Consider the following 22424-nt stretch of genomic DNA (forward strand, 5'->3'; position numbering starts at 1 on the left):
ATAGAGTACCCTGTGTTCTAAAGCAGCCAAAGATTGAACATGGCAAGTTTCGGCAACTTTTGCTGAGCTAACCTGGCCTAAATACGAAAAAATGCTTAAAAATCTTTGACGTGACAATGACGTACCAGCATTCTGGTTTTGGTGCGTAACTCAAAAACTGAAACTTTGACCTTCATTTTCTCTTCTTATAAATCAAGCTGTTATTTCGAAATTAATGACAACAGAGTTTTCAAAGAATGCTTTATCCGTCTAAACTTTTGCTTTAGTGTCCGTTTAAAGCCCACTAAAATCAAAGAGAAAAAGAGTCGCATGATAATTTTCAGTTATGCAAAAATACTTAACATAAAACATATCTATTCCAGAAGTAGTCTTACTAAGGTGAAGCTTCCCTTGTTGACTAGTCTTCCAACCAATAAATCCAGACAATGAGTTAAATTTTCTTAACTGAATGGACTGCAAGTGGCCCTAAGCTGATAATAAGGAGGTAAGAAACGCTAAAGTACAATGTCATGCCAGGAATGTGCAAATAACTTTTCACCACACTGATCGACAACATAAAAGGTAGGTCTATTAAAGCCTGTTTCGCTCTCAGTGTTCTATCGAACAATGTGGGTCACCCATTGTTCGATCATCCCACTGTTTTTTACCAAGGCCATCCGAGCTGCTTCCACATGCTAAGTTTAAAGGAGTGGGTATCTTTAGTAGGTGTTACTACAATAACAGAAAATCATGCCAAAAGTGAGTGTGGTAACCTTTCAGGATTAGGGGATTTCTCAAGATGTTACGCTACACATATACACTCAAAAAATACATTGTTTTTTGTACACACTTTCTTCTGTACAGAGTGTTTCAGCAACTGTCTTCAATTTAAAAAAAAAAAATAGGAGACTTGAGACAAAACGATAATTATATTTGGCCATAATTTATAGCACCAAAAAAAATCTGAAATTCTGCAACTGCAAATAACCTACTAAATTGGGGTATTAACATTTTAATGCAGATGTTGCATTTGTGGTATTAAAGCTTGTCAGCACTAGATTAGCGCCAGTTTAATAGCATAGCCAAGGGTGACCGACCGGGCACTGCAAAACCAGCAGTCCCAAAAGTGATTTCAAGGAACTATAATCTGCTCATTGCCTGGTCATTGCATAGGCTGCGAACATCACGCAGAACATGCAAGCTCACAATCAGTGGAAGCCAAGTCTGACAGCTTTCCACTTCTAAACAGTTGCAGAGCCAGTTAATGAGCGAAGTTAGTTCCTTCAAACCACTTACGGGATCGTTGGTGTTATGGCACACGGGTGCGCAATGACGTGGCCCTTTTCGTATTTCACATGCTAAGAGTAAAATGTGGAAAAAGTAATTATGCAGGACACAGTGCTGCAAAAACGACTAAATGGATTGTTTTAGGGTGCCATAACAGCTTTCCCATCAAAAGTTGCATGCTGAATTTAAAAAAAAGAACATTTATTTGGCCTCTCTAATTAGAAGGATAATCAGCACACAAAACTTATTTTGGTGGCAGAAGAGGAATGATGACCAAGCACTGTAAGTCTCATACTCGTACGCTGTCCCAGTTTTTTTTAACAGCTTGGCTAACCTTCCCTGGAACACCCTGTGCACACGTGTGTATAGGCGTGTCTGTATATAGAATGACCGTACCATGTTTTTTTTTTTTTCTACCCACTTTACAGCAAAGATGTTAATGTTACTAGAATACTTTTTCGAATCTGGAAAAAGTGTGCACATCCAAAGTGTTGCAACAATTGCAAAAAGAAACTAATAAGTTGGATCATGATGAAGCTTTGAAGGAGCATTGTATATCATATGAAGGGGACATTATAAAGATCTGGGTTAAATGAACAAGTCACATGACACCAAGTAAGTCATATGAATTACAAATAACACCCACCATAATCTTTGAAATTACTGCTGAAAAATAACTAAAAATTGATTCGTAATGAAGCATTGGACGCTCCACAGTACTTAGTAGAGGAGTCACAAGGTTCTACAATATAGGGAGATATGACAGTCAAAATAAGTTATCCAAGTGACAATAACTGCTGCACGCCGCACAGATTCCTGAGAAAGAATGATTATTGAAAGAGGAAAGCCAAAGTAACCGTCTTCCTCAACAGTTGCAGAAATGTCATTCACAACTGAGGAATCACGGAGAGGCTCTATCGCTAGCCGCACAAAAACTAAAATTCAAATCGAAATAACGCAGCAGAAATAGGGCAGACATTGCACAGCACCTAATGGGAAAAAGGATCAGTTATGGTAAGCACAATAAGTTCACAAATACTGCAGAACCTACTAAACCCCCTTACAGAGGAGTGAAATTGACTATTGTTAAGGCAGAGGTACAAAAAATTCAAGCCGAAATAGTTGAATCCCTCTATGAGCCAATGTGCGCATTTAAAAATTGCGAAACTGGAAATGTAAAATTAAGCCCATTAGTCAAAGCGAGGCACATTCAGTGGCATCAAGCAAAGGTCATGCAAGCAGCGCATGCCTCTAGAACAATAAAGTGTCTGGAGCATGCAGCAAGTCACGGTGTAATGATACTCTATGGTGAAACAGTGACAGCTTGCTATTTATCAAAAACAAAGGTCTGCGAAGACTGCCGTCTTTCTCCCTCTGCGTGTGTGTGCGTGCATGCGTACACATGTGCTAGTGATGTAAAACTATCGAAAGCACTATTGATAGTAATACGCTACTTCACTAATGTTTGCTATTGATAGTGTTGTCAAGGGATGTGTGAATAGAAATTTTTGACACAATTTAATACGAAACAAACAGCGCCAGAATTAAATCAAATTCAATATTGAACAGCTTTTTTCACCATTAATATAAAACAATGCTCGCATCCTAGTATATCGGTAACATTAGCAAGTTTGTCATTACATTGCACATTAGGCACACTTTATCAAAAGTACAAATAGTGCATTAGGAACAATTAAGCAGTCTATTTGCATACTAATGACTTCTCAAAGCATATGTGGTCACGTATAATCAGAATTAGGTCTTAGATCAGAAGTAGCCCTGTAAGCCCGTTAGCGCCTGTGTATATTTTTGGGACCAAATCGGAAATTCACGTCAACTGTGGTGATGGCATAGCAAAAAAGCGCCTTTTCTCCAGTTGGAGTGGCCACAGAAGATGGTACGACAATTACATCAAATAATAATGCAATCAAGTGTATTAAGCTTTAATCAGAAGGTAACACACAGGTGCAGAACTGATAAATAGCATCAAACAATACCCACTGTTGAAACCATGTTTAAGCGAAGTTTTAGTGCGAATGATCGCGGTTTAGTCGGAAAAGTCTGCCTCCATGTGCAATGCAGCGTGCTCTAGTAAGTAAATAGTTCTAATATTACTTATTGAATACATGTAACTTAACCATGTTTCAGCCAGGCATTCTGGCAGAGCATGTCAACCTTTTTTCCCTGCGGTGCACTCCTCCTGTCTGGTATAATGCATATATACCCAGCAACTGAGAACACGCGTGCTGGTAGTGACATTGCAAAGATGCACGTACAGTGCATAGCCACTTCAGAGAGCGGTGTTGTGGGGCTCAGGCTTAACCTTCTGATTTCTTGGGGGTTGCTGTTCCTTGCCTAAGCTTGCAACTCCAGGTACTGGCAAACCATGTCAAGTGACCTTATGCCATCAGGATAGCAAGCTATATCCTGCGCTGTCATGGTACCAGGTATATGCCCGTAATGCTCGGTGATGCATGCTCTGTGAGAACACGCAAGTGCTACCACTGCCTGCATAGCATGTGGCTCGGAAAATGCAGGTAAAATTTTCCAAGTTAATGTTCAAATGATTATGCGCAATACACCACATGATTTTTTTCTTTGCTATCGATAGTACTATTTATAGTTTCGCATAACTAGTGTGTGCATGTGCATGTGAGTGTGTGCTTACAGCAATGTTCTGTGACTTTAGGTTCTTCTTTTCTCTGATATATACTCAGATCTATTCTGCTGGCTTGCAGATGGCCACACAAACACATACCATGTTGGTACTGCAGAGCTCGTATGGTAGTGGACAGGATGTCCACCTCGGAGACCAAGAATCGGAGGTCTAATTCTTCATTTGACCAATCGCGTATAATTTTCTTTCTTTTGCTTTGTCCTTCCCAATCAGTTACAAATGGTGCTTGTCAAGACTGTGAAATCAATAAAACTGACTGTTCCAGAAAGGGCCAACGAAACTTAAGGAGACCCCACAGGTCAGGCAGCATGCTGTGACTCTACAAAACCCTAATTTAAAGCCACCTACAAGAACTGCATTCTTGTGTGAGGACATTGGTGCACTGGTAAAGTCCCTTTAGGGTGCATCAAAGTTCCAGTACAGTCACCAACCAATTACAGTATAGACCACTTATAACGTAACCGCTTATAGTGCAGGACCAGATACAGTGCAGTCTTTTCAGACTCCCGTTAATTTTCCCATAGCACTCCGTGTATACACGTATCGCTTGTAGTGCAGTTGCGGGAAACGAAATACCAGTTACAGTGCGGCTGCCTGGGAGTACGGAAGTCAGCGGAGACGGTGAACGCTCCCCTCAAACGGGCGCCCCAAGGAGTGCTCAAGGAAGAAAGAGAGACGAAGTGGAGGAGAAGGGCACGTGGTGCAAACGAACAGCCAGTGAGGCTGCAACCAGAATCTTGAGTGCGATTCGTGAAATATCATGGTGCGCATAGCGAGCGAGGGCTACGAAACTGCCCATGCCAGCCAACGCTCGCTTCACAATAACGGCAGTAAACGAAACTTCAGGGAGGGGGCGGCTCCCGCACGGCACCGCGAAGGGCGCACGCGGAGACCGTGGAATGTGAGGGAGGAGGGCAGCAGGGAAGCGGATTTCGCCTTGGCAACTCCGCCGCTTCGGTGGCTCCCCTCGCCCTCCCTCGTAGCTCCCTCACTTTCGACTGTCACCATGCACGCCCGCCGCCGTCCAGGTGCCGCCGCTCCAGCCGGTCTGGTGCCAGCTCCCTGAAGTTTCGTTTTCTGCCGTTATCGGGAAGCAGGCGTTTGCCGGCGTGGGCAGTTTCGTTGGCCGGCCTGGGACAGCGCCGCTGCTTCCCTCTGCGCCGTAGCCGCAGCGTGCAAGGTCAACAAGTGACTAGAAAGTAGAGGAAGCATAAAGGAGAAAGAAGGGTTCACTGCCATTTTCTACGCGTGGCTATGGTAGCGTGGCTGAGACGTCGGCACGTACACGCATGTTCTGGCGCAACGCAGAATCGGCGACCTTGCCATTTGAGAGAGGGTGAAATTTCCGCCACGTTTTTCTTTCTTTCTTTCTTCTTTGTTGTTTTGTTAGCGCGCGAACCCTCTCCTAAGCTTTTACTCTATGGCGGTGCCGGAGCAATGCCGGTCGGAGGCGCTGCCGCGTGATTTGGTTCGAATTAACGAGATTCGACTGTAAATTGAATGCAAACGTTCTAGCCGCATTCCTCGACTGTCGCATACGCGTGGCGGCTCGGTGCACATGTTTTGCATATGTGCGGGCCTTGAAAATTGTTGTTTTGCTTACAGTGCGGTACCGCTTATAGTGCGGATATTCGCGACTCTGGCGACTTACGTTATAAGCGGTCTACACTGTATTCAAATAGGAAAGTACAAAAATGTCAGAAAATTGGGCAGCCTAATTTTTTTTATAAACATGAAAGAAAAAGTAATTTTATTGCCTTTTTTTTCATGCCCCCCGCAGGAAAAGCTTGTCAACCCTGCAAGTTCTACCAGGCCCCGGAAAGTAAGCTAGTTTCGGTTTCAAGGAACATGCGCACTCATAGCGGTTGCCGGACATCCTAAGTGTTTTTATCTTGTTTGTCTTTTTGTTATTTTAAATCGGGCGAAGCACGGGATGTGGTCGCCATCGTGCATCCGTCGAGCTTGCCTCCGCTCACCCTTGCCACTTGCTCAGCGATATCACAAGTCAGATCGCACTTGGTCGTCTGCTTCCGTTGTCGTCCCAAGTGTGAAGATAGGAAAGATAAGACGGAGAAGCTTGATCAGGCGTGCAACGAACGGAAGACACAGGAAACCAACCAAGCCTTAGACGAAGATGGCTAAATCGGGGCATCACATGTGTTGCGTGGCTCTGTGGTATTCGAAGACCGGGAATTCCAGTTCTGCGAAGTTTTTCAGGTTTCCTAATGACCACGGGTAAGCACAAGTATTTCACTCTATTTTCCGAGCAGGTATTCATTTTCCATGAGTAAACCAGTTCTGTGCAAGCCTGAGTGGACTGACATAACAGCAGTGTCGCTCGACTCATTCGTCATGACGGCAGCCCATCTGTTGCCGGTGAAATACTTGTAATGAAGGGCTTGAGTGCGTGTTTTTGGGCTATACATTTTGTTCGCTATTTGTTGATATGCACAGCCAAGCTTAAAAGCAAAGAAAAGAAAGAAAGACGCAGCCGTGGTGGTTAATAATTTTCGCATTTATTTGGATCTTCTGGAATCTATTTTCCCTCATTATGTAGAAATTTCCGTTGTGAATGAAAATTGCTTCTGTAGAGCGTCACTTTCGCACTGCATGGAGGTAAGTCTTTTTCCAGTACCGGATGTGTGAATAAAAACAAAAGCGTTCAACTTATACTTGTGTTGAGTTTTGGCTGGCCGAGAAATCAACTAGTTTTAGTTGATCCACTTCACAACACACAAACAAAATTAACGATTGATGGTGCCAAGAAGTTATGTTTTCATGCTACCCCCCACTATATCTGTGGATTAGTTTGTAGATTAGAAGTGTAGCCCTAAATGTAACCGCAAGTTAGGACTTTCAAAGCGACTACTTTCCTGAAATGACGAAATGTAATATATTAACCGCGAATATTGGTAATTAACAAGAGTTCGCTATATAAATATTCATTATAATTGCTTGGCACTGGTGCGTACGAGCAATGTCCCAGTGGTTTAGTAAATGAATAACAGCTTGCAAGGTAAACCTAGTAGGAAGAAAGCACTTCCTAATACGCGACACACTTCAGAGGGTTCTGATCCGCGATTTGGCCAATGTCGCCGCATGGCCAGCGAACCTGCAAGAGAGCACGTGCACATGACGAACACAGTCCGCTTGCATGCAAAGTGGGAAAGGAGGGCTTCAGCGGCAACCCTCCTCCCAGCTCTGCGCCCTCTCCCTCTACCTTCTGACCTCATCAGTGACGTCATGGAGGCATTGTTTTGTTTGTGAATTATTTCCAGTAGGATATCTGGCAGTCGCCAGTGGTGAAAGCGGCCCTGAAATTTTATGGCAGCTTTTATTTATATGCGACAGGTGGCACAAGAAAGGTTATCGGCCGGTGTTGCTTGCATTGTGTGGGTGTCTTAAATTCTGACATGGCAGACTGGCGCAACATGCCCACAAAATTTTTGAGTGACCCCAAAATTTAAATATACCTCATATGAACTGTGATTTGAAGGACTCCAATATTGACCATGGCGTGTGTTCAAGTCATAATGATAGCACAGAAAAATCCATTTTTCTGGTTGAACAGCCCGGAAGACGCACAGGTACGAACTGAATACCACGTTACATGCTTCCAAGGAATTAAATAATTAAATTCTGGGGTTTTACATGCCAAAACCACAACCTGATTATGAGGCACGCCGTAGGGGGGAGGGGGGGGGACTAATATCACACAAGGAAGGTCTTCTGTTACATGTAAATGGCATTTTAAACCATACAGTAGAACCCCGCTGTAACGTGCTGCGTTTTCCTGGGTGCTGCGTTTTCCCGGCTGTTACACGTCGTTTTCGGCCGGTCCTGGCACAGCTCCCATAGAACCAAATGCATTGGTAACCCCGCTGTTACATCGCAACTGTGGGACCGTTCCCGCATCATACGTTGCGAAATGCCATCCCGCGCCAGCCCGAGTGGCCATTCTGACTTTTCATGTCGCTTGGCTTGGTTGCTTAACGATGGCACTGGCCGCCCAAAGTGCCAGGAGCGACACTTAAGACGTATTTTCGGTTTCCGCCAGCAAAAGTATGGCCCTTGAGATCTGTATTTGCTATCTAAAGATGGTGTCTATGACGCGTTGCAGCCCTAAAATTGGTTTTGGCTCACAGATGTTCCGTATAAAGTCCAAGGACGATAACACCGTTGCCGCACGCCGTATGCTGTATTTGCGAGTGAAAGCGTGCGAGGGGAGCCGACGACCGCGTCTAAATCTCGCACGCGAAAGAAAGAAAAGCAGGGAGAAAGCGCGCCTTCTTCCGTTGCGCTCGAGGCACCGGCGAGGGAGCGAGGGCGGAGGGATAGCGGGCAGCGTTGTGCTCTGGCCTCAACTGCGTACTGCGCGGCGGCGCGCAGTCGCGTGGGCTGTATCTTGAAAGCGATCTGCATTGGGGGCATAGTCTACGCAGTGTAGGTGCGTCGGCGGCTCGTAGCTTTGTGCGTGCTGTGTGTTCTCCGCGTTCAGTTTGCATTGAAGCGATAGACAACAGCACGAAGGTCACTTCGCTCGCTTCTGCAGCAGCGCTTAAATTCCTCACGCCAGCATTTGACAGAGCATGTCCGCGCTTATAGAGTGTGATGTGTTCATGTTTGCCTGTGGGCACTGACAGCATGCTTGTTATTATAGTTAATAAGCGAATGTTACAAGTTTATACGGACGATAAAACTAATATTCTTACTTTGTATAGCTGTCTACTATAATTTGCTATCGCAATCGATACTTCGGCTGTAGGATGAAACTATGACTTTCTTTCACACGTAAGAATTAAAATAATATTGTGTGCAGTTCAACACCTACTCCCCATTTCTAAATTTTTCCTGTTTCCCAGCTCTTGTGTTTCTCGGCTTTACGTTTTTTTGTGTTTTTTTTTACGGTCCCATAAAAAACGTATCAGCGGGGTTCTACTGTATAATAACCCAGATTCATTCTTTCAAAGCAAGATACTAATTGCCCTACTAATTACCAACCTCAGACACACTTTGGGCAGAAACACCGGGAACTCAAAGGGCTAGCGAACTCTTGTTCAGTTTTGTTCTTCAGCGTGATAACATCTACTTGAAACTTTATGATAGCAGTTTTGGTTTTTGTACTCACTTGACATGAAGTTTAAATTTCTCGTGCATTGTCGCACTACCACAAAATGCAGATTTGGGAGTGCGAGTTTAACTGCATCACCAGCCGTTTGTGTTGCACATATTCAGATGGGAGGCTTCTGCCTACATAAAAGCTTTCTGTTCTACCCAGTAAGCACATGAAATTACCGTATTTATTCAAATATAAGGCAAAGTTTTTTACCGGAATCCTTAGCATCGGTCACGGGGCCCCCTTATATGAGAGGCTGATAGATTCAGATACTCTTTCAATATAGCGGCAGCAACGCCACATTTCTGACGGCAGCACAAATTGTACCAACTAATAAACCTTGGCAGGTGAGGCAGTATACTGATTTTTGTGCATAAAACCTGCACCGAGAATTCCAGGGGCTTCCGATTATTCGGTATTTTTGGGCAATTCCCGCCAAGTCTGAATAATCCGTCTGCTATTCTATATTGCTTTATATTAGCCCGCATACCTAAGTTAATTTTCTTAGATCCCCTAACAGCGTCTTCACCATGTAGTTATGACTGCCTTATAACTGAATATATATGGTAGTTGGTAAAAAGTAGTCACTTGTGGTGGCCATTGCCCAGATGGCCCACCAACTTGCATGCCACTTCTCTGGCAGCCACTGCGGCACACTTCCACTGGGGTCGTGAAGTCTCACTGCATCCTAGCAATTAAACAAGGCAACTGCATGCCCAAAATTTTTGTAGAGCGATGCTAACGTCATTGTATGAGATGAAAAAAAAAAAAAACTAAGCATCTCGCACTCCCGACTTTGCATTTGCTGTGTAGTGCAAAAGTGCTAAGCATAACTTCGTAGTGGAAGAGCATATTTAACAAAGATATAATTTCTATTTTGGCAATGATTACCAGCTATTAGTACAGAGAATTCCAAAAGCATATGACAACAGGCAAAACGAAGTTGTTGTTGATAAATAGCGCACACTTGAAAGTTGTGTATAGTACTACTAATGTCATTCTTGTGACACAAGGCCATCTCACAGACCGTGGATACATATCACGTAAAGTACCCATATACACTCTTTCGGTTGCCACCAATACACGCAATTACAGTGTTTTCAAAAGACCACATTATGCATGCAACTATGATAAACTTCTTCCTCAGATGGTCTTGCAGCACACTTCATCTTGAAAAGGGGTAACATTGAGTGGACGCGTCTTTATGCATAACGCTTACAAAACTGTCACTATGCAGGTAAAGGCCACTCGACTGGATGAAAAACACCCATGGGAAAATAAAAATGCGCAATTTGACTCGGCGTAAAGTTTGGCGCTTGTCTCATCTACAAATTTCCTTGAAATGTGCAGAATTTTATGGGTGGGAATCCGTGTTCCGTGTTCTCAAGGTTGTTGTGAGATTGGACACAACAATGTTCAGTACTAGGCTTGCAAGTTGACGAGGGCAAGCTTGCAATCTTGGAAACTCAACCACCAACCAAACACGCACACGGTCGCTACTGCAGACGACCCTTGAAGTTTGAATCTGTCTGCTAGGGGAGCAATCAGCACTGGTGGTGTGGGCTGAAACTTGAGTTCTCATCTGTAGGCAATCTTCAACTTTCTTTCCAACAGTGCTATTCGAATCACACTGTTTCATTAAGAGCTCTACTGCCCAAGGTGGTAAGCCATCAACAACAAGAACTTTTGGTTTCGCACCAAGTCAGCCAAGACCTCCTTGTTATTAGCCTAAGCATCTAAGTGACATGCAGAAAGCTGTGAAGTTGCTCTGTCAATGAAAGTGAGCATACATAGGACAACCTTAATGAACTCGTATGCGAGTCATGCACTAGACTCCATATAACACCCATAATTTTTATCACCATCATACATTGATTGTAAGGTGTACATGGCAGTGTCGTGATAAAAGCTTGAATAGTCTAGCAGGTATAAAAAAGGTTGTGAATGTGCACTTTGTGTCTGTACACGCCTCTGTGTTCCACAACAATCATAGCACACCCACCACACCAAAGTATGATATTATCGCCAACATTCTTCAAACAGCTATAACGATGCATTACAGGCCTCTAGAATGCCAGGTCCCCTTAGGATTCAATGCCAACTTACACTTAAGAAACCATCCCCTGCAGGAGCACTGCCAGACGGCCACGACGGGGCTTTGGCCATAGGCTTTGTTGGGATCCGATGGAGGTAGCCATAACCAATACCACAGCCAAGACTAGAAGTCAGCAAGAAGATAATTTTCTAAAGAGACACATGCCGGGAAGAACTCTTGCACTGACAAGATCTGTATTCACTAGTGAAAGCCAGAAAGTATATGTGCACTAAGAGATCATGTGCACTAAGAGATCATGTGCACTAGGAGATCACATTTATAAGCACACAATTCAATTTGTCTCTTTCACAAAGAACTAAACAGTACTGAAACCCCTGGAATATTCCATGGACCAAGGCAGGTGTGCATTTCAGGATACCTGCAATTGCCGCTTTTATTATGCATGGGCAGTCCACCTCAGTAGCAGCACACATTGACAAAAGAAGCACGAAATCTCGGCACTGTTTTGTAGCATAATAAGACCTTGCAGTACGTGCAACACAGATTGCATGTGAAACACTGTTCTTCCCTTGCTCAAACATGGTAGTATACTGTAGAAAATAATTTTCCCCGAAAAGCCAAGCTGTTTTTTCTTTTTTCTTGAGAACAATTTTTTATATGTTACACTTTTCAAATACATTTTTAAATTCACACAATCAAAATGCCATAGTCAGCCATTCTGTGTCAGCACTAATAGGCATAAAGCTATCTGTAGCCTTCTGTATTACTATTACTTTGTAACTGTATTAATGTATAATAAAAAAATGATTGATTGATTGATTGATTGATTGATTGTAAGTGCTTCATAATGCATGGAAAAGCTGAAGTAATGCTCTTCATACTAAGAATCCTTGCAAACTGATGAGGTGTTAATACATACCTATTCAAAATCATATGATGACATTTAAAGGCCCCTCCATAGGTTTTGGCATTGCAAACACACCCAAGTGGTGTGTAGATCATGCAGTGACAATTCTGTCTGCATATTATTACGCTGATGAACACCATGAAAACAACTGAATATCAAACAACCGTCTGCGTGCCATTCTCGAAGAAGCCTCTCACCCTACTCACGAGATTATGTCGCATGCATGCTGCTTCTGCGTCACATGCATGATGCCTGCAATGCGAAGCCTGCAGCAGTTTGAACATGCTGTCAAGAACTTGCTCAAGAATTCCCACGAAACGCAACGTGCAAAACTGCCTCTCAAAGTGCACCACGCAGCAAGAAGGGCAACAAAAGAAAAAAAAAAAGAGCTGGGGGTCATGATAAACATCATATGGGCCTTCAGCTCTAATACCAGAGAAGGCAGAAAAGGAATGTTACTTGCAGGCACTGGTCAAGGCAATGAGAGCCCCTGCTGCAGGGAGAGTAGTTCGCCTTCTTTCACTACGGCTCCAGAACATTTATACAGTCGGCTTCCATTAATTCAACCCTGACGCGACCGATGAAATTGATCCAATTATTCAGTGGGTCGAATTGAAACAAGACGCAGAAAAAATGCCAAAACACACCACTGATTTATTTGGCAGTATTTGCCGGATTTTAACACTCCCCGGAATCAAATGCACGCCCACTTTCTGTGTGTCCAAAGTAGAAAACCAACATATAAATTACATTAAAGCTCCTAAACTAAGTAAAAAGCCAACGTGCACAAGATTTCTTAGCAAGAAAAATGAACAAGGGTCTAATATGTGTTGCACAATGACAAGTTTCTTAAAGCCAGCTTCACCGTAATACACTCATGTTATGCGGTAATGCATATAAACGGTGTGAAGGCGGCTTTAGTTTCATATCCGATTGCACTGCGCAGGCAATTTTCGGCCTAATTCTCTTGATAAAAAAAGCGCACACTGGAATCGGGTAAATACCATAATAAGACATTGTGGGCTGTGGTTAGTGCTTGCAAGTCTTCCTGGGGCAGGCTGAAAATAGGCATTTTCGACGGGAGATTTTTTAACGGGTGTTCAATGCATTCCCTGTCCTCCTTTGCCGAGACAGACGCTGCCACTAAAGCAGTCCAGTTCAAATTATCTGGAGAAGGCCAATTTTAGGATCGAAATAATGAAAGTTTGGACTTGTAGAAATGCATCGCCACCGGCCAGGACCTTTGGTCAGGTTCAATTTAACCGAAAAATAGAATTAACCGGGGTTCAATTAACGGAAGTCTGCTGTACAGCTTTTCTCTCGGATGCTACTAAACCATTTTTAAGCTGGATTCACAGGATGGAACAAATTCCATGGATGAGCATGACATGGCTCAGTGCTGCCGAATCACGCCGTGCACAAGGACGCCACAGATGAGCTGCTAGCAGCGCAATCAACTGCAGCTCAGCAACATTATGCTCATCTGCAGAGTGAATCAGGGATCTAGCCCATTATGCAAATCTAGCTATAAAAATCCTGCCCGTAGAACACTCCCTAGATGGTGCTTTATAAATTTTAATGTATAGCCAAAATCTTACGAGACCTGGAGGAGAGGGGAACATTAATGGTGTTGACGATAACACTGCACTTAAACTAATGTGTCACTTGTCTCTTCCCTGTAAAAATGTTCATTCAATCAAATTTTGAAAAGATTAGACATGCTTTCTTAGTTCTGAAGTTTTCCATATGATTACCAATCAATGAAACAAATTACTATTTGGTAGATGAAAACCAAGAGAATGTAACCGTGCAAGTTTAGGTTTTTATTTTGCAGCAGCCAATTTAACTATAATGTGCTAGATGTAACAGTATGCCTCCTTTACAGGTTGTACCTTTAACATGTGTATATGAGGGAAAGAAAAACTTCTGGGTCATATTGCTTATGCATGAAAGTTCACTATTCAAGTACATACTACCAAAAAATTCTTCATATCGTGCTACAGTAAAACCTCATTAATTCGGATTTCACGGGACCGAAAAAAATATCCGAATTAACCACATATCGAATTATCGAGGGTATCAAGAAAACAAACAAATGCTTACTACGTCGACACGCTTGAATGAATGAGCAAATCCTGTTTCTATTTCGTTCAAAAGCAGTGTGGAAGCTGCAATTCTTGTCATCTCGTGACTCTCGCATTGGCGATGGTCTCGCGACTTCCTTCGCAACCCGACCGCGGCGCGCGACTTTATCTGAGACACGTTTTTCACTACGGCGCGCACATCCCGATTATTTTTCAGCCAGTGAGCTGGTCGCCAACAGATCGCCCGTCTATCCCGATGTAGCTAGTGCACTTCATCCTCAACAGATTTGCACCAAGTCAAAACGAAACTGCCGTTTGCCGCAACTACTGCGGACGATACCGTGGATGCTATCGACGCGATCATGGATGGCAACTATGCAGTTGCGAAGGCACGCGGCCCCACGCGGTTTTATGCGTGGCAGCAAACACAAGAATAAAGGCTTTAAAGGCCCAAATAGACACAGAGCGTTCTGGCATTGCTGTCATTCACAAACGATGATGACTATGGCGATGTGGACTCTGCCGCTTCGATTTAGTTGGATGCTAGCACTGTTATTGCCCTTTTGCATTGCACAATTGCAGTGCTCCGCGCTCGCCGAGCTCTGAGAGTTGTCCGAATTAACCGACGTGCATGCAAATACGTCCGAATTAGCAAGATTTTGATTGCATTGAATAATGCATACACCTGCCGGGACTAGAGGACTAGTCGGAATTATGAGATATTCCGAATTAACGGGCGTTGAATTAACAAGGTTTTAGAGCACTCAAAAAATATTTCATTTGCCTTTTACAAGTATTTACATAACCCTAGATTTCTGTCTGGCTCTAAGTAAAAACTACACATTTTTTTTTAATAATCTTGAATTTTGTGTTGTTGCATACACTTCATAAATCCTTCATGAATTGCATACTGCCAAAGCCAATTATATAGTTCAACTCAAATTATCCCTTACATAAACATTTCCTGAACCCTGTGAAACTGCAGTAAGAACGCAGAGTAAAATTTACAGCCACATCGAACGAGAGTCATACCCATGAATGACAGATTCCATTCTGCACAGTGCCAAATGGCTCTGTAACTTAGCTTTCCCACGCAGACTGGCCACTACAGCATCCATCATGAAGGAAGAAAAAAAAATTATTTCCGCTATGCTATGGTTCTCGTGCTACAACATCCCAATTTCCAGTCCCATAGCTGCAGATCAAGCTGTGATACGCCAACAAACCCTTGGAAAACCAAAGTGTATCATTGGTGGTTGCAGAAGCTATTGACAAATGTGTGCCAGCCAATGGAGCAGTGCAAGCAATGACTTTGAAAGGTTCAGCTAACAGCCAGCCAGCTTCTCCTCTGATTTTTAGCTAGTTCTGCAAAGCACATCCTAGCATATGCTTTGTGCAATTAGCTTGATATGGCCCTACTCCACAACTAGAGAAGGTTGCAGTTTCATATGTTCCGTGTCTCTCGACAGCGCTAAAAAAAACCATTCTCAATCGAGCTATGAAAATGAAACAAGCTCAGGACTATTTTATCTCGTAAACAGACTGCCAGTAAGTAAACTCCTCTAAAAACCAACCTTGCAGTCGGATGCGTTTTTAACAGTACATCAAATTACATGCTGTATCTAACTTTCGAGCGCATTTTGCAAGTTTATATAAACGGATTTCACTGTACAATTATTCATCACCAGTTTTAACAATAACACAAAGAAAGAAAAAGAAAAAAATTTGTCTTTTCAGTTACTTATGCTGAGGGAGAAAGCAATATGAGTTGCGGCACATTTACTGCATAAAGCATTTCATTGACAGACACAGGCCCTCAAAGTATGCGCCAAAGCACGTCGGCAGGCATGCTTGAGTTTCTGACAGCAGTGGTAATGATCATTAAAATATTCATTTTTAAATTATATCCAAAACCACAAGCACATGCTTACAGCTAAGAATAATGATATGCAAACTTCACACATTTAAAAATGCTGCCACATACCTTCCATCACCACCCCAAGACATGTTAGGCGTGATGGTAACTTCTCGACAGCCATCAGTGTCAGTGTTGTACACGTACAGCTTGAGCGGCCGGCCTTCATGGGCATAGATCAGTGTAAACAAGTCTTCAGACTGCAAAATATCCACAGGAAGAAAAAAAAAGGAAGAAGGCAGCCTTGATGCAACATTACTGCAAGGAACATATTCAGCACAATAATTATTAAACATTCCAACAGTACAGTGACAGTGTCTGTAAATACCAACTTTTCATACACAATTTTTAATGCTCACATGCATCGTGTACAGAGTATTGTCAAACTCCTTTCGTGAAGTGAAATTTAGTGTGGTGGAAATGGCAGTGCCACAGCGAGTGATAGCCAGCCTGTCTATGAGACAAGCGGCATTCGCACCTTGCTTGAGTATGCTGGGGTCCATATGTTGGAAAACATGGAGAGAATAATTGCTGAAAAACATATCCATATGGGCAGAATCAGGGAAAGTGCTTTAGACTCCTTGCACAAGCTGCTCATCAAGCTACGCTGCTTCTAAAGTAAAATTCCAATGAACTCTCGATAACCAAGGAACTATAAATATAGTCGACTCCTTTGCATGATGGGTAGTACAGTCTACGGTCGCAACTGACCCACGTACAACAGACTTTCGGATATAACAGACCATATTTCAACCTTAGTTTGCTCTACATATTTTATTATTGTAACAAGTTCGCTTTTAATGGACCGTGCTACAATGGACCATCGGCTACAGCAAACGACATTAGCATAACTTTTTTAAAATCAGGCGTATAAAACGTACTTTTGCCGTGTCGACACAGGCTGACAACAGACTTGTGAGAGTCAGCTGACGATCGCGGCTCAATTGCGCACGTGAGGGGCAGAAGCACACCATCTTCTCTCACGTGCGAGGCACAAGGGTGGGGGGGGCAGGCATTCTCCTCTGGTGGCTGCTGCTTACGGTGCAGCCACCATATCTTGAAAGCAATATGTGACGTGGACAAAGTGCACCCAGTGCCGGTAGCTTTGTATGCGCTGTGCTTTCTACGTTTAGTTCACGTTGAAGCGAGAGACAGCACAAAGGTCAATTCGCTCGCTGCTGCTGCAGCGCTTCCTCACTCCAACGTTTTGACAGCGACTTTCCGCAGTTATCGAGCGAGATGTGTTCATGTTTACCTGTGCGCGTGTGACACCGTGCTAGTTAATTTAGGTAGTAAGCAAACGTTTACAACTTTATACGGCCGATAAAACTACTATCCTTACTTCGTATAGCTGTCTACTAATTTGCTATCGCAATCGATGCTTTGCCTTTCGGGCGAAACTGTGACTTTTTTTTGTTTGTTTTTTACTTTGGATGTTCGTCACCACGATCAAAGTTTCACAAGTGAGGCGTTTCAGATATCACAGACTTCAGATAAAACAGACATTTTTTGTCGGATTATCAGGGTCCATTGTAACGAGAGTCGACTGTACCATCTTCTTTCCGTGTGCCTGCAAACACTTCTAAGTTGATGGAATGACGCAAAAGTAACAAACTTTGGCGTGGACTTCAATTGCATGCTTGAGACAGTAGGTGAAGAGAAGTGCTGTGAAGCCATCAATAGCTTCCGAGAGTACTATGCTACAGTTGCAGAAAAGTGGAGCCATACTGTGCAGTGAAACGCGCCTAATGAATTGCAGTGCACCCACAAGTCATTCTAATATCTGTCAGACGGGAAAATTTACTGTTCACTTCGAGCGAGTGGGCTTCACCTTTTGCGTCATTTGCAGGCTGTCAGACTGAAAGGTTTAGTGACACTCAAAAGTGAGTCATTAATCAAACGTACTTCGGTTTTTGGAACTTGTAGCCTCAATAGCATTGCTCATTCAAAGTGCCACTACATTTGCTCATCTCACTGGGGTATAATACTGGGCTCAGATCGTAAATTGAAACATGAAAGCAAAACCACTGGCAGTGTTCAACACATGTGTGCAGTTATTTCTTGCTGTTTTACAACTGGAGTAGACACTACCTTGCTGGCAAGGGACTTCTCGGGATATCACATCAGGTATGTGTACACAGTTGAAATTCTTGAGCCCCTAGTTTCCTGTAAGACGCATGCCTGAGACTAGCTCGTCTTATGTACTGTGTTGGATCTACTGGCATTTCCTGTATCCAGCGCAAATGCTGAAAGGATTTCCTCAATGTTTCATTCCATAAATTGGAAAAAGCGAGCCTCAATGACCAATTCCAACATTGGGAAGTATTCATGTATACATTACAATAAGTTTCAACGTCAATACGGCTGGCTAAATAAAAACATTTTAGTGGCTATAGGCAACCCGCATTGAAACTTGGTGTGCCAACAGCAGCGCCGTAACACATGGCCTAGAGGGCGGAGAAAACAGTTTTTAGTAAGATATGCTTTGACTTTGTGTTAGCAAATTCACAACACATCTTGAGGCACACGTGTCCAGCGCGTGACCTGATTGGGCATCAACACACCAGAACGTAGGAGCACATGTGCTCCTTGGAATGCGCATTGCTATACCAACAGAGCTTGGCTAGACACACCAGGTATTATCAAGCATAGATATGGGCACATGTCTGTTATCGTTTTAGCGAGTTTTAGTACAGCGTGATAACGTAGTTTCAGTGCGAGATGCTATTCAATTATGCTTTAAATTTGGCATACATAGTGCACATAAGTGATTTTATCTATTTGCCACGCTTTGCGTGTGCATCAGAAAAGCGCCAGAGGCTGCGCAATAACAGTCGGGAGTACGTTGTATTTGTACTTTCCCTATTTGCCAAACCACGATTAAATCATTACAAGCCTGTCATCTATGGCCTCCAAGATTTTGTGATTTCAGAAGCCATATGCTGTCGTGCCTATCTCTCGACTTCACCAATACTTGGTGCTACCCCCCATCCTGAAAACTTCTCTCACGTGTCTGCGACATGTGTCTGCAGCAGCAAAAATCCAGAGACCACTCGGCACATCCTAATGTGCGAGACCCATAGGTAACATGCACTTTTCAGAAGCATCAACCGGTCATCAGTCAAGATAAGCAAGAGACAGAGTATCGGTGGGAAAAAAGCAGCGCTGAGATTGATATGACCAGATCCGTTACAGACATAGGTAGCAGTAAGAAGTAGATACAGAAGTTTTAAGAAAGAGAAAATAGATTAAGAGATGTATACAAAATGGTGGAATGTAAATCATGTATTGTATAGCATACCTGATTAACTCAAGCAGGCTAGGTGACTATTTCTAACACCCCCTTTTTGAAGGGAATGCTAATAAGTCATTATCATCATCATCTTGCCTTGTTAGGCCTCAACACGTTCGAAATGAGACGCGATCTCAAAAACGGCGCAAGGTTATCCATAATACTCTGTCGTTGAAGCGGCTTGAGACTAAGCAAAAGTTGTTTACACAGTCATCTGCTAAAAACGAAGGAATTATACAAAAGCAACAACAAATCAGTTCAAAGAGGGCAGCCGGGACGACCGCCATGTTTTACGTAAACTTCAAAAACCATGCAAGGACGGTAACATTAAATCTGAGAAATAGCGTGCATACACTAAATGCTATGGGTCATTTAGCATTCTGCACATGCACATTTCGATCCCACTATTCCACTAATCCCACTATTACGCTAAACACACTAAACTAAAATTGTTTTCATGGCGTCAGCATACTTTGGTGGGATACTCAAACTCTTGTAGCGCCTCCTGGCCAGCGCTGGTTCTCTATATTGGTTTTGCAGTCAAGGCTGATTTTGGGGTATGGAGGACGCCAAAAAGTGAAAAGTAATGCTAAGGCCAAAAAAATACAAATTTCATGGTGCCATAAAAGAAGGCGACAATAAACTCCCAATATTTGCTTAAAAAATAAACTCCATCCTCAAATTTTGCCCAAAATAAGCTCCCCAAAGCACAGAGCCCTGCGATAGCCAGCAATGTGGCACATGATGCTTTATCTGTGATGTACTGGAATAGTGGCTTTTCCCCTAGTCTCTGCTATATTTCCACTGTGCAACTTCTGTGCCGTTACACAGGCTGTTTTTCTTCCTTCTGCAGTGAACACGGGATCATCCTTGGATGTGGGGCCTATGATTGACAATCCCATCCTGAAGAATATGCTTCTAGTTAGCTGTACTACAGCACCTGCAACTCCGAAGACATTACTAGCAATGACAACTGAAGCAATGATTGAAACCTAAAAGACATATTATATCACTGAATGCAAATACACATTTATTTGAATATATGCATGTATTCGCTGCAACCACGAAATACACTCCAAAATGTAGGAAAGAGGTGTGGCCCTCACAAAAGTTTGTACGATGGTAAAACTCAGCATGCAGTAAATTTATCAGTTACAATATAGAATACAAAACTGAAAGTTAGTTAAAGTGAAAACCAGCTACTGTCACAGTGGAATTAAATAATTGAGAGGCAACTCTTTGGGAGTGACCACTGTGCTGACACCAGGCTCCTAATTTTAAAATTAGATAAAGTGCATGCTGTATGGAAGTATTATTGCGGAGAATGTTCATCTCACTTGCTATTAATAGATAAGGTTTGCAATTAGCCTGCTTCTTTGGTCTGTTTTAACATTCAAGTACAATAAGAAGACATGAGCAAAGTAAATTTACATAAAGGCACTTCGACCATGTCCTTTTATCACACTTGTGAACATTTAAACATATCACACCAACAAAGCTGAAATTCGATGCTCAAATTCCTTGGTCTCTTTATGTACCAGTTAACCTATCATTGCTTCTACATTCTCACCATTTGGTGATGGGCTAATATACACCTTATTCAGTCTCGAAGGGATCTCACTGACTAAAGTGAAGATATGGAAAGCCTCCACATATAAAAAAAAAAAAGAAAAAAGCTTCCGAGATAGTAAATGACTACCCGAGCCCTGATTCATTTACAATCGCAGTGTTCTACTATAGTATTACCAACTAATGCAATATACAGTTTGTAATGCAATCTACAGTTCGTGGTATAAAAAATGCTGTGCATAAATGTTATGCCGCATTTATACACATGCAAAAAAAAAAAAACCAGTACCACATATATGAAAAAAGACCAGTGATAAGACCGAGTTTTGGACAATTGATAACAACCTGGTAACTGAAAAAACAGTCTCAAATGCTTACTTTCCTTTGGTACAAAAGGACCTGTTGATTAAAACCAGCTTTAAGTGGTTACATTTTAATTACTACCAGCAAACAAGCTACAATGCTCTCAAAAGAGCGAAGAAAATTTTCAATGGGACATCTTGAAGCATTGAGCTACCTGCGGGAGGGATAGCAACTGTCAGCAATGCACTATAGAGCCAAAACAAACATTACCTCATGCAGCACAGAGTCCGAACCAATGATATAGTCAGCATAAGGCCTGAGACCTGCCGCTTCAGCAGGGGAGTGAGGGCTCACATCCTGCAAGCAACAATGACAAACTACTATTATAAAGAAATCAAGAACAAAACCTTCAAATACCACCTAACATAAAGAATACCTTTGGCCAAATCTCATCAATTCTGGCACAAGACTGGTATGTTAGAATAACCAAACATTGTAGTGTCAGCCTTTTTTTTTTTTTTTTAACAGGTCATTTAGCAACACAACAAGGCAAAATTGAAAGCAAATGACAGATGTTTGCTTTCTCAGCTGTTTGATGTAGTGCTAAATGATCTAACTGGAAGAAAAAAAAAATGTTTGTCTTCAGAAACACACAGAATGAAAGAGACACAAAATTGAAAAATAATCAATGTAACTGCAACGTTTGCACCTTACTTCCAACAAAGCCAATGCATATGTGCCTGGAACCATAATTGCTGCTCTTCCATTCCCAATACACAACATAAAAAGGAACATTTAGTGCAGATTTCAAATGTATATGATTTGTGGGTGCATCAAAAGCCATAGCTTTCGATGCTTCCATCTAAAACTAGATCCTCCTCAGAACTTGAAAATGATTTAACTATGGCAAATATAGCAAACAAGTCTGTCCGGCACATTATTTGTACCACCTTTTAAACTACCAATTCAAAATGTGCGCCAAGTGAAGCATGGCTTTTGGTGTGCTGAGCAGGACTCCTCCCCCTGTACCATAAATCGGTGGTGGTTTAGAAAACATATATACACTTTACAGGAAAGGGAAAGCGATAAACAGGTAGGCAACTGCCACCGGAAGGGCCACAATGCCAGCCTGCTCCTCGCTTTCCCTTTTGGTGGTGGTCACATGGTACCAATGCATGCATCGGCAAGACCAGTGCAGTGGTCACAAGCCTCAAAATTAATGGCTCCTTGAAGCATGAG

The 22424-nt window shown here is 42.7% G+C and overlaps 1 protein-coding gene across 3 annotated transcripts in view; it reads right to left on the reverse strand.

Annotated features, from left to right (window-relative positions):
- LOC119457616 (Golgi reassembly-stacking protein 2-like) overlaps positions 1-22424 on the reverse strand; it is a 52508-nt gene that overhangs the window by 19667 nt on the left and 10417 nt on the right. For all 3 annotated transcript variants that reach the window (XM_037719249.2, XM_037719241.2, XM_037719259.2), the window contains exons 4-6: positions 21456-21542; positions 16091-16221; positions 11166-11277 (exon numbers count right to left, since the gene is read on the reverse strand). In XM_037719249.2, coding sequence (XP_037575177.1) covers positions 11166-11277; positions 16091-16221; positions 21456-21542 — 330 coding nt within the window. The remainder of the gene's footprint in view (positions 1-11165; positions 11278-16090; positions 16222-21455; positions 21543-22424) is intronic.

This window comes from Dermacentor silvarum, chromosome 1 (genome assembly GCF_013339745.2).
Source record: "Dermacentor silvarum isolate Dsil-2018 chromosome 1, BIME_Dsil_1.4, whole genome shotgun sequence".
Lineage (NCBI taxonomy): Eukaryota > Metazoa > Arthropoda > Arachnida > Ixodida > Ixodidae > Dermacentor > Dermacentor silvarum.